This window comes from Apodemus sylvaticus, chromosome X (genome assembly GCF_947179515.1).
Source record: "Apodemus sylvaticus chromosome X, mApoSyl1.1, whole genome shotgun sequence".
NCBI classification, from domain to species: domain Eukaryota; kingdom Metazoa; phylum Chordata; class Mammalia; order Rodentia; family Muridae; genus Apodemus; species Apodemus sylvaticus.
The window spans coordinates 92,098,701-92,111,217 of record NC_067495.1 but is presented as its reverse complement, the minus strand read 5'-3'; the positions used below and the strand labels follow the sequence as shown (position 1 = coordinate 92,111,217).

The window sequence follows — 12,517 nt, the reverse complement described above, 5'->3', positions numbered from 1 at the left end:
GAAATTATTTTTATAACTAGTGAACTATGATGATTACAAGTTGAAAAAGTAAAATTTTACAATTTTAAAATTAAAGTTATGGGACATTTCAGGATTTGGTTGGGTAGTAAAATAACTAACAGCAAACAAAAAGTGTGTTGCAGAACTAGGAATATTAAGTTAGCCGTGTCAAGTTTGAGGTCCCTGATATACAGTATATATAGTAACAGTGAGCAAACAGGTAGCAGATAATTAAGAAATAAACAAAGACTATACAAATAGTGTATAGTGTGAAGAATTCTGGACATTATATTTAGAGACTTGTGCTCCAAGATGTTAACTCTATTTGCTCCGATCACTGCTAGCAAATTATTTTATTTTTTGGGACCAATTTTTCTTGGGAAACTTCAAGAAGAGGGTTTCTAATAAATTCCTATCTATCACTGACATTATCTAATTCTAAGAGTTTCCATATTGATCTTTGAAAATTCTCTCATTTTATAGCATATAGAATGAGAACCTACGTATGCCATATCTGCAGTATCACCTTTACATCTTTATATATGTTCCGGTCCCACATGCAAGGAACTGAACATCAAATTAAGTAAGCGGTTCTTTTTTTCTTGTAAAAGTAAAGTATTCTCATGTTATCAAAGACCAAAGCTTCCAGTCAAATACTCTTTAATATATTTTACAAACTTTCTAGATAGTCATTTTCCTATGACCTGAGTCTAGAAGGTAAGTGGTATTTGTACCATACTCCATACTAGTGCCAAGGATATTTTATCACAGTAATGAACTGAAAGATCTGTCTGGTAAATTAGTACACCTTCTGAATAGACAACATCATTTTTTCTTTGTAGATGTGCTAAAAGATCATTTATTCAGGCAAGCCATGTAAATTCGAAGCATCTCAAAATGGTATTCTTAATTCCAAGGATTCTGTGATCTAGTCATTAACTTTTTTTAAAAAAAGAAAGATTTATTTTATTTATTTTATATGAGTACACTGTAGCTGTCTTCAGACACACTAGAAGAGGGCATTGGATCTCATTACAGATGGTTGTGAGCCACCATGTGGTTGCTGGGAATTGAATACAGTGGAGTATAATGATTAAAAACAGAGGACATGAGCCATTTTTAGTCAATATGGTTTTAATAAGAGGAGAAATTAGTGGACAATTGGAAAGTAATTTTGGTAGTAGGGGAAAGGGTCGTTTATATTTTGTATAAATTAGTTTGTTGATTTTGAAATCAAAACATAAAATTTATCATTTTATCCTGTAAGAAAATATTTATAGTGTTTGGATGTGATTATTTAGGAGCTGTCTTAGTTACTTTTATATTGCTATGACAAAATACCATTATCTTATAAATGGTTTTTATAAAATAAAGCAAGGTAACTTATAAAATAAAGCATTTAATTGGGCTTAACAGTTTCAGAGAGATAAGAATCCATGATGATGAAACAAAAGTCTGGTGATAGAACAGCTGAGAGTTCATGATCTGCAAGTAGGAGTCAGAGAAAGACCACTGGGAATTGTCAGAGTCTTTTGAACCTTAAATTGTTCCTGCAAAGTTACACTTAATCCAACAAGGCCATGGCTCCTATCCGGAAGCAGTCTGGCGGTTCCTCCGAAAACTGGGCACCTCACTTCCAGAAGATCCTGCTATACCACTCCTGGGCATATACCCAGAAGACTCCCCACCATGTAATAAGGATACATGTTCTACTATGTTCATAGCAGCCCTATTTATAATTGCCAGATGCTGGAAAGAACCCAGGTATCCCTCAACAGAAGAGTGGATGCAAAAAATGTGGTATATCTACATAATGGAGTACTATTCAGCCATTAGAAACAATGAATTCATGACATTCTTAGGCAAATGGATGGAGCTAGAGAACATCATACTAAGTGAGGTAACCCAGACTCAAAAGGTGAATCATGGTATGCACTCACTAATAAGTGGTTTTTAACCTAGAAAACTGGAATACCCCAAAACATAATCCACACATCAAATGAGGTACAAGAAGAAAGGAGGAGTGGCCCCTGGTTCTGGAAAGACTCAGTGAAACAGTATTCGGCAAAACCAGAACGGGGAAGTGGGAAGGGGTGGGTGGGAGGACAGGGGAAGAGAAGGGGGCTTACGGGACTTTCGGGGAGTGGGGGGGGGCTAGAAAAGGGAAATCATTTGAAATGTAAATAAATTATATCAAATAAAAAAAATAATTCCATCAACTGGGGACAAAGTATTCAAACATGAACCTATTGAAGCCATTCTTATTCAGTCTACCACAGGAGTGAAATTGGCAGACTCAGCAAATGAAAACACACTTTATACATTATAAATAAAACTTTGGGATTTTAAATAAATAACCTATCACATACTACAAAATAACTAATTTTTAAAAAAAACATGTCATTCAGACAGTTTATTATGGCAATAGTTATTAATGTTGTTTAGCCACAGTATACCAACGTGCATTAACATTTGTAATATTACAGTAGCATGGGACATTTCCACTCTTATGTCCATCTACATTTTATCCTAGGACTTATTTTTAATTAGCATGTATTCCTTAGATAAAATAATTAGTTCCGTGGCAACAAACTTTCATGTATTTATAAAACACAGTTGATCATATTCATCCTCCCATTATCCTAAGGTCCTCCCTAACTGTCCCCCTTTTACTGTTATGGGAAATTTTCAAAATGTCTAGATCTCACGGATGAAAGAAAACAGTCAATATTTGAGTTTCTAGGTCTAAAGTGTATCTTAATATCATAATCTCCAGGATTTTTAAGCAAACAATATGATTTTTAATTTTCTTCATAACAGTGTTTTTTGCACATCACAATGCATTCTTTATCTGCTGATGGTCACCTAAACTATTGTAAAACATGGTGATTGTAAATGGTATTAAATCAAGTATTGCTGTGTAGGCATCTCTTCTTGTAGGGTACCTAGGATTCTTTTGGATATATGTTTAGGAGTAATATAGTTAGATCATATGGTAGTTATACATTTAGTTTCTTAGGAAACTCCATATAGATTTCCATAGTGGCTACACTGATTTAAATTCCCACAAAAATATATATTTATTTTTCTCTGCATTCTCATCATTTGTTTTCTTGTGTTTTGTTTTCTTCTTTTATTAATTACTTAATTTTTTCTTTAACAATTCTGTTTGTGTGCACTATGTATTTTATTTTTACTCTCCCTACCTCTCCTGTTTCCCTCCAACTTTTTAAGCCCCTTTCCTATAAATCTCTCTCTCTCCTATTTACAAGCTTTAGTTCTGTTTAGTGTTCCACAGAGTTTAATTAGGGATGTCTATGTGATCTTGAGTTTGGAACTAGCCATCAGAAGAACCTTGTGAACTCACCATTGGGTACACATCTGGATATTATTCTTACCCCTGTCCAAGAATCTGTTGGTTAACAAGGATCAACGATATGTAGTAGGATTTTATGAGTCCTTTTCCTCTTAATATCTGACTGGTAGGAGGGTTCAACATCTGTGGACCCATTGGCAGTATACACAACTCCTGTAAGTTCATTTTTTTCATATCTATGTTGTGTTTAAAAGATGACATTTTCGGCCCTTTTTCTCTTCACCAGCACTTAGTAATCTTTTCTGACCTATCTTCTACAGTATTTCTTGAATCTCAAGTGGGTAGCATATATGTCTAGTCTAGAACTGAGCCTTTATTCTCAGCATATTGTGCAGCCATGAGTCTCTGCATTTATCTGCAATAGATAGGGCTTTCTATTTAAAGCAGAGAATAGCCTTTCTAGATATAAATATAGATATTTAGATGATAGTTTGATGCTATTTTAATTCAGCTGAACCATCTTACAGTACCTTCCCAGGGTCCAAGACATCTTCTGCCATGGGTTTTGGAGCGGGTTTACAATAGTATATAAGGCTTCCCTCTTACAAAGCATACCCAAATCCATTTGGGGAGCAACTTTTCTCTCTATTATTTCTGTGTCTATGAAATTTCAGAAAAGCTATTGAAAACAATATGTATTCGAAGCTGTTGAATGAAATACTGTATGCTTAGTCCATTTGATTTATGGTGTTGTTTACCTCTAAAATCCCTTGGTTTATATTTATAGTCTGGACAATGCATATATTCTATGAATCAGTGGGGCATTTGGGATTTGGAGATATTAAAATGTTTGGGTTTATTCATCCAGAAAAAAAAGACTGGACAAGGAAAACTTTTAAAATGTTCCTTCATTTCAGCAGCAGTGAATTAATCTGAGGAATACAGGAGACTTCTTTGGGGTCAGCTTAATAATATAAATCATAGGTCTCTATCTTGAAGTGTACTTTTGCAAGGCACTAGTTTCTTCTGATTACACCAAGCGTTTTCCTTCTGCTGCTAAAAGCCCCTGTCTTAGTCGGGGTATCTTCCTGCACACACATCGTGACCAAGAAGGAAGTTGGGGAGGAGAGGGTTTATTCAACTTACACTTCCACACTGCTGTTCATCACTAAAGGAAGTCAGGACTGGAACTCAAGCAGGTCAGGAAGCAAGAACTGATTCAGAGGCCATGGAGGGATGTTTCTTACTGACTTGCTTCCTCTGGCTTGCCCGGCTTGCTCTCTTATAGAACCCAAGACTACCAGCCCAGAGATGGTACCACCCACAAGGGGCCCTCCCCCCTTGATCATCAACTGAGAAAATGCCCCACAGCTGGATCTCATGGAGGCACTTCCCCAACTGAAGCTCCTTTCTCTGTGATAACTCCAGCCTGTGTCAAGTTGACACACCAAACCAGCCAGAACAGAAACCAATTGAGCGGCATCTTTCCCATCCCTAGTTTAATGCTGAGCATTCGGTATTACGGTTATCTATTTAAATCTCGTATATGCCTAACACTCAGTGTTCCCTTATTTCACTCTATTCTTGTCTCTTATTGCACTTGTATATCTTTCCACAGCATTCCCTCTCCCTGCAGCTCTGTACCTGTGATGTTATTTCAATTTCATGGAGAAATTGATGTCTCCACTCTGCTATCTTCTAAGAAATATTTTTGTATAAAACTTGTGAAATTCTACAGAGATATCTGACTATCTGTACTATGCCTTTTGAGCATCAAATTCTCTTTTTTAATTTATAGCTTTTAAATTTTTATTTCAACCTCTGTAGATTTTCTTTAAACTAATATTTTAGAGTAAAGAAAATACTCATAGTAATCAAAACCTTGTATAATTTTCTTTGTAGAGAATCTCAAGTTATCAATCAAGTGAGGAATTCAAAGAAAATGCAAGAGTCTTACCAAGCTGAATGTGGAGATTACATTCAAATGAATAAATCTAGAGAACTAGAGCCCCAGGCTCATTTCAGGAAAATGGAGGATGATTACATGGAAGCCTGTGGATACAGAGAAATGGTTGATTCTAGACCCAAACATAAAATGCTTGAACAAAAATTACCAGTTGAAAATTTCTGGGCACACCCAGGACCATACAATGATTCTAGAGCTGTAGAAGAGCAGTTGCCCCATTGTTTGCCAGCAGAGTCAAAGACATATGACTCTTTCCAAGATGAACTTGAAGATTACATCAAAGGGCAGAAGGCCAGAGGACTTGATCCTAATATTAGTTTTAGACAGATGTCAGAAAGCAATAGGTACAGGGATCACAGGTACAGAGAAAGGGTTGATTCTGGACACAGACAGAGGCCATGTGAGGAAAGGTTTTCATTTGAGGCTCCACAGACCTACCAGCAAGAATACAGTGGCTCCCCAGTGGAGGGCCAATCTCCTCACTGGTTACCACCTCATTCAGAGAGGAGAAATGATGATTTCCAAAATGAATTTGATGATTACAACCAGGTACAGGAATATAGAGAATTCAAGCCAAAGACTTCTTTTGGAAGAATTGATAGCTCTTTTGAAACCCATAATTACAGAGAAATGGTGGACCCAAGATCCAGACATGGAATGTTTGAGGAAAGACAGCCATGTGAGACTTTCCAGACTTACACAGATCCATACAGCAGTGCACAAGCAGTAGAAAACAAGTTACCTCATTGCTTACCAGCTTATGAGAACCAACCAAGCCTAGACACTGATAGCTACTATCAGGCTACCACAGACGAGTTCTCAGAAATGCCTGTTTCCCTGAGCCTTAGTGAACAAGAAAATAACCCTAGCTCATACAGTGTAGACTATGACATTTACAAGCATCTGTCCTCAAATGATGAGGCCAGTTCCCATGAAACAAGTCATAAAAGGCGACATCAGAAGAGAAGACGACACCTGGAGGAAGGAAAAGAAAGGCCAGGGAAAGAACAGTCCAAGCATAAAAGAAAAAGAACCTATCAGGATAAAGATTTAGACAAAGACAAGAGTATTAAGCAAAGGAAAGGAGAGGAAGGTAAAGCCCGAGGCAGCTCAAAAAAAATCAAGCATCGAAGAAAGAAAAGGAAACACGAAACATCCTCAGAGAAAGAAGAACGTAAGCACAAAAAAGAGAAAAAGAAATCTGTTGAAGAAAGAACAGAAGAAGAAATCCTTTGGGATGAGTCAATTCTTGGGTTCTGAAACTATAGTATACAAAGAAGGGCTAAAAGAAAACAATACTGATTTAGATAAAGACAGGAGTAAGAGGAGAAATCAAAAAATTGAAGGTACAGAATCAGCACAGAAAACCTTTGGGTTTTTTTTGTTGTTGTTGTTGTTTGCAAAAAATGAAATTGAACATGAAAAACAATATACAAGACATCTAAATCCAGCATTCAAAGAACTGTTTTTAGGTAAACCTACTCAAAGAATTTGAACTTTTAGTTTTACTTACAGAAGAGTGAATAAGAAAACCAGTGGGGGAAAATCTGATGGAATAAGTGGAAAAGTTTTAGATAAAATTTGAGTATTTCAGATGAAGAGAAGGGTTAAAGTCGGTGCACATTCAAGAAAACAGTCTCTCTCTGCATAAGTGTGTATGTATATATGTGTGCTTGTATATACGTGTGTGACCATATATATGTGTCCTCTGCTCTGCTCTCCTCTCACCTACTTCCCCCCAAGCCTCTTTTTCTGACACTCCTTCCTTTCAAAATGTAATTGAAAGAAGAACCACAAAGTCTAAACCTAGCCTTCAAAAGGCAAGGACGCAATACTAGGAAGCATGAGCAGAGAAGAAACCTGCTATAGAGAAAGCAGAAGAATCAGTGTTTTCTACTTTACAGTTTTTGTTACCTTGACGTTGAAGAGAGGTTGAAAACTTTGGTTTCCTGATATTTGTGTTCTTTGTGTATTTGTACATGTATACAGTTAATCTGTAACAAAAGCCAGATGAAGTAAAATTATTCATTATGCTTTTTAAAGTCACTTTCTTTGACTTTGTAAGAAAGAAAACTTACTCTATTGCTTATGTATAATATGGTTTTCTTAAAGTAGAGGTGTTTCTACTTCGTCCAAGTTGTAATGAAAATGAGTTGTTCATGGAAATAATGTACTTAAAATGGTAAATTACAAAGCGGTCTACAGCCATACCACCCTGAATTTTCCCAATCCTGTTTGATTTTGGAAGAATGGTCATGCTTGTGGGAGACCAGACTTCACAGAATCCATTCCTTTTAAGAATTTGTGTTAGTATTGGTGGTATTTTACTACTGTTGTGTGTTAACATTTCTGTTTTCTCCAATGAAAATGTATGAAACAACATATACTTTTTTTGTTAAATCTAATTTGCAGTGTATTTTTGTATTTTCTAGTCCTGAAAGTGGAAGATTAGTGTATAATAAATTAGATGATATATACTTTTAAAATGATCTCCAAAAGGGCTGATATAAATCGGTCTATATTCTGAAAAATGTTTATATTAAAGTGTTTTAATTTCTAAATACTGCTTTGTGATTATTTCCATCAAAAGATCATTGTTCTGCTCATGGAAGGACAGGAAATGGTGTTGGCCACTAATTCTCTAGGAAGACCACACATTAAAGCTGTAATTTCACTTATTCCACAGATTGCTTAGTAGAAGTTAGCATTCAGTTTTAGCTTAACTTTGGGTTAGAAAAAAGACCATCAGTATGAAACTGAAGGAGAAAAGTGTTGTAAATGGTAAAGTACTGTGAAGGTGTGCTAAGTTGAAGTTGCTTGATTTTAAGTTTTTTATGCTAGTACACTGTTTTATGATCAGTACTTTCTGAAAGCATTTGAGTATTACTCTGCTACACTAGGAAGTATAAAGGCCTAAGATTCTAAATCTCAGGATTAGAATTTTAGTTGTACCATCAAGTTGCTCTTTGATTATGCCAGAATCAAATATGTAGTACAGGAAAAAAACATACAAAGTATAATAGTCCCTGAATATGGCAGTCCTATCAAAAAGCATGCCAAATATGATGGTGATGCATCTTCATTAGGGCAAACTACTTTATATATTTTCCAAAGTTTGAATTAATGTCAGATAGATACTAGAACATAATGATGTTTGGCTTTTTACCTAGATAAGTGATCTTATCCAAAGCATATTGGGTTGTCATAAAATCAATTCCTCATCCATGCAACTTTTAGTAGATAGATTTTTGCCAATGTATTAACACTCTCTCTTAAGAAACATTTGATATACTGGTGAAAAAAAAACAGTAAGTCAGGTAGAAAAAGTAGACTGAATTTCCATCCACAATGTTGACAAATTATCTTTTGAATACACAGATAGACAGACAGACAGACAGACAGACAGACACACACACACACACACACACACACACATATACTGTTCCCAGAAAATTTTATAAATCAATTGACTTGGTAGGATTTTTAGAATTTATAGGTAAGTTTTTGGATGTCCGTTTTGTGCTCAAATTGGAGACATTTAAAACTATTCCATATTTTGTGAGAGTACAAGGCACAGGTACAGATGGGAACAGGAGGGATCACATCAGAGGTGGAGGGAGGGAGTACTCAGAGAGACGGCTGGAACTAGAGGGGACAGGTATTTGGAGGTGAGGTAGAAACCTAGTGCAATGGAAACCCCCAGGAATCTACCAGGGTGATGCTAGCAAAGACTTCTAGTAATGGGGGATGGATTTGGAGCCTAATTAGGTCTTCTGTAACCAGGCAAGACTTCAGTGAACACCAATCCAGCCACCAAACCTTCAGCCTACAATCTTCCCTGCCTCCAAGATGTGGTCAACTAATGACCAGTCTAACTTAAGGTCCATGTCACAAGAGGGGTCCCACACCTGACATTGCCTGGGTGGCCAGGAACCCAAGCTAGGGCACCCCAGAGACCCAGGATAGAACCAAACATGACTGACAAAGAAGTCAATGAAATGATTCCTAATGATATTCTGCTTTACTCATAGATCAGTGCCCAACCAAATTGTCACCAGGGTCACGATCTAGCAACTGATGGCAGCTGATGCAGAGACCCACAGGCCAGCAAGTACTAGTGAAGCCAAGGGAACCCTACAGGAAAGGGGAGGGAAGGATTTCAGGAGCCACAGGGGTCAAGAGCACCGGGAGAATATGGCCCACAAAATCAACTAATCAGGACTCGTAGGGAATCACAAAGACTGAAGCAGCAATCTTGACCCTGTATGGGTCCGAGCTAGAACCTCTGCATACATATTTATGGATATGAAGTTGGGTGTTTTTATGGGACTCCTAACAGTGGTGACTGTCTCTGACTCTTTTGCCTATTTGGGGGACCCTTTTCCTCCTACAGGGTTACCTCATCTAGCCTTGATATGAGGGTTTGTGCCTAGTTTTTTTTTTTTTTATTAAATTCTTTATTTACAATTCAAATGTTATCCCCTTTCCTGGTATGCCCCTACCCACCCAAAAATCCCCTCCTGTAACTTGTTATGCAATGTTCAATTCATATTCCTAGGAGGCCTGCTTCTTTTTGTGAAGGGAAACAGGAAGAGTAGATCCAGGGAAGAGGGCAAGTGGGCAGTGGAGGACTAGAAAGAATGAAAGGACAAAAAAAGAGCTAAATTTTTTTGAAAAAAGAAACTATCATAGCATTCACTAAGGTGGAGAACTACTGTGATCTTTTCAAAATATATAGATTCATTTTGCATTAAAATTAGTCACCGTTTTATCTATATGGCTAAAACAGCAAATTTTACAAATTAAATTCATTTAAATCTTATTGTGAGTGGAGACAAGGAAAAGGTTGCAGTGTTGATTATTAGTTCCTTGACTGATTTCAAGGAAGTCACCTGTTGCTGGCTTTAGAAAAGGAATTTTCTGAGATTCTAGGACATACATGTTTTTTGCTCCCCAATATGTTGCATTATCCAGAAAACTTAACTGTATGGTTGAAGCCTGTGACAAGGACCTAGATTCTAACTTTGGCACATTTGCTTTGTTCCTATTACCTGCTTCTGATCACAAGATTATATTAAAAGTAACACATTTAAATACATATATAAGATCCAAAAATATTTTGACTTCTTCAGCTGAGTGCTAAATCTATTAAAGGTAGAATTTCATAGAATAAATAAATCTTGAACTTGAATATTTAAAGAAATGAAAATGACGTTAAAGGAAACAAAGTAGGTAGTGTCTGGCGTGAATAGCAAGCAATAAATTTGTTAGGCAAGAGGGGTGAGAAAAAATGAAAGGCTGAAATAGTTACCAAAGTAAGACAAAATATGGAAGTCTGAAGACTTTCCCGATAGCATATTTAAGGAACTTTCACCTTTATTCCTAATCCTACCTCCTCACAACACAGTGAAATAAGCTCAAGAATTTCCCAGTTAAATTTAAACTTCATACAGTCTTTTTCCTATGACTGTGTTTCCATGTACTATATGAGACAAAACCAACACTGAAAAATAATTCATTGTTTATCTAAATTCCAATTTTAACTGGGTATGTCTTGTTGTATTTTGTATTATTTGCTTATTGCAAATTTGTGTTAAATTGTCTTGAACTTTTCATCTCACAGAAGCAAGTGAAAAGGTTCATTTTACCTGGTGACTTCTGAAATTTTGGTTGATAGTTTGCAGTTATTTTAATTCTGATCATGTGGTAAGATATAATATCATGGCAGGAGCCCCAAGAGGATGAAACCATTAACTTCTCGATGGATAAATAAATAAATAAATAAATAAATAAATAAATAAATAAATACAAATGGGAAGGGCCTAAGAACAAACAATTCCATCAAAAACTCACTTCCAGTGTTCTTCTCCCTTCAGCTAGTCTTCATCTCCCAAAATATCTTGAACCTCCTCAAATAACACTGACAGGATTTAACATAAGAGAATATAGGAGATAGTTTATATTCAATCTATAAAGCATCACATTTTTTCTAAGTAAGTACACATTATCTTGATTGATAGCAAGCCCTTTCCCCTACAATTTATTCTTATTGCTCATGCTAGTAACCAGAGAAATAACTATGATCAAATCACAATCTAGCTCAGTCTGCAAAGTGCTACTCTGATGATGCAGAAAAAGAGGGACTATATACATTGTAAGACAGTGATTCTCAAACTATGAGGTACAACACCTTTGGAAAACCTTGATTTCCAAAAATATTTACATTCTGATTCATAACTGTAAAAATTGCAGTTATAAAGTAGCAACAAAATATTTTTGTGAGTGTGGGGTTACTGCAACATGAGGAACTGTATTAAAGGATCTCAGCATTAGGAAGGCTGAGTCCCATTGTTCTAAGGGAAATAAAGGACTAGGAAGAGATTTGGTGGTACCATAAATCCAAGGTTAGATAATCTATGATGAGATGATAAAATGTCTAGAAGCTTCTAAGGTGAGCTGCAAAAAGGGGTAATCAAGAATTGGGAGTATACATACATACAAAGAAGGGCATCTCATGTGATGCATTTTTCGCAGTGGATATGAGAATGGGTGGTAAGATCAGGTGAGATCAGACCTGAAAGGTAGTAACAAGAAAAAAAAGGCTATTAGTCAGATCTTATCATGGTTTGAATGACCTTTATCCCAAATAAATTCATGTGCTTAAAATTTAATCTGCAAGATGATAGTGTTGGGAAATGGAAACCTAATAGAATATGCTTAGACCATGAGAGGCCTGCCCTCATAAATATATTAATTCCAGTATTAAGATGAGGCTTGTAAAAATGACATCACTTTTGGCAGGAGAATGTTCATCCTCTTGGAAGATACAGCATTTCAATACACCATCATGCAGATGGAGTTTTGGCCCTTAACAGATGCCAAACATGCCAGCACCTTACAAGTCCTCATAAATAGCAAATGTGCCATTTCGTACATATGACCAGTCTCAGGTATCCTGCTATAAAAAACAAAATGGACTATGTGGCAGGGTCATTGAGTATTTCTCAGCAGAAAGTGGTTCTTATACAGAAATCACATTGCCTATAATTATGCTGATCTGAGATCAAAAGGATGGAATAAAATATTCCAGCAAACTGAAAGTCAAAGGTATCAAACATACCATGCATTTTCATAAATTGAGCTTAAAAGTATAAAAGCAAACAAGGAAAGTCATTAAATGATAGCGGACTTTTTTCTTTTAGGTATATTATCTCAAATTATACCTAGGGTCTCAT

General features: G+C 36.1%; 1 protein-coding gene across 2 annotated transcripts in view; it reads left to right on the top strand.

Moving 5' to 3' along the window:
- The window catches only part of Zmat1 (zinc finger matrin-type 1), a 37,491-nt gene extending 29,700 nt beyond the window's left edge, over positions 1–7,791 (top strand). The window contains exons 6-8 of one of the 2 annotated variants that reach the window (XM_052171552.1): positions 484–583; positions 4,605–4,832; positions 5,219–7,791. In XM_052171552.1, coding sequence (XP_052027512.1) covers positions 484–583; positions 4,605–4,832; positions 5,219–6,542 — 1,652 coding nt within the window. In that variant the 3' untranslated portion in view covers positions 6,543–7,791. The remainder of the gene's footprint in view (positions 1–483; positions 584–4,604; positions 4,833–5,218) is intronic. The other variant, XM_052171553.1, reaches the window with a different exon arrangement.
- The last annotated feature ends 4,726 nt before the right edge of the window (positions 7,792–12,517 follow it).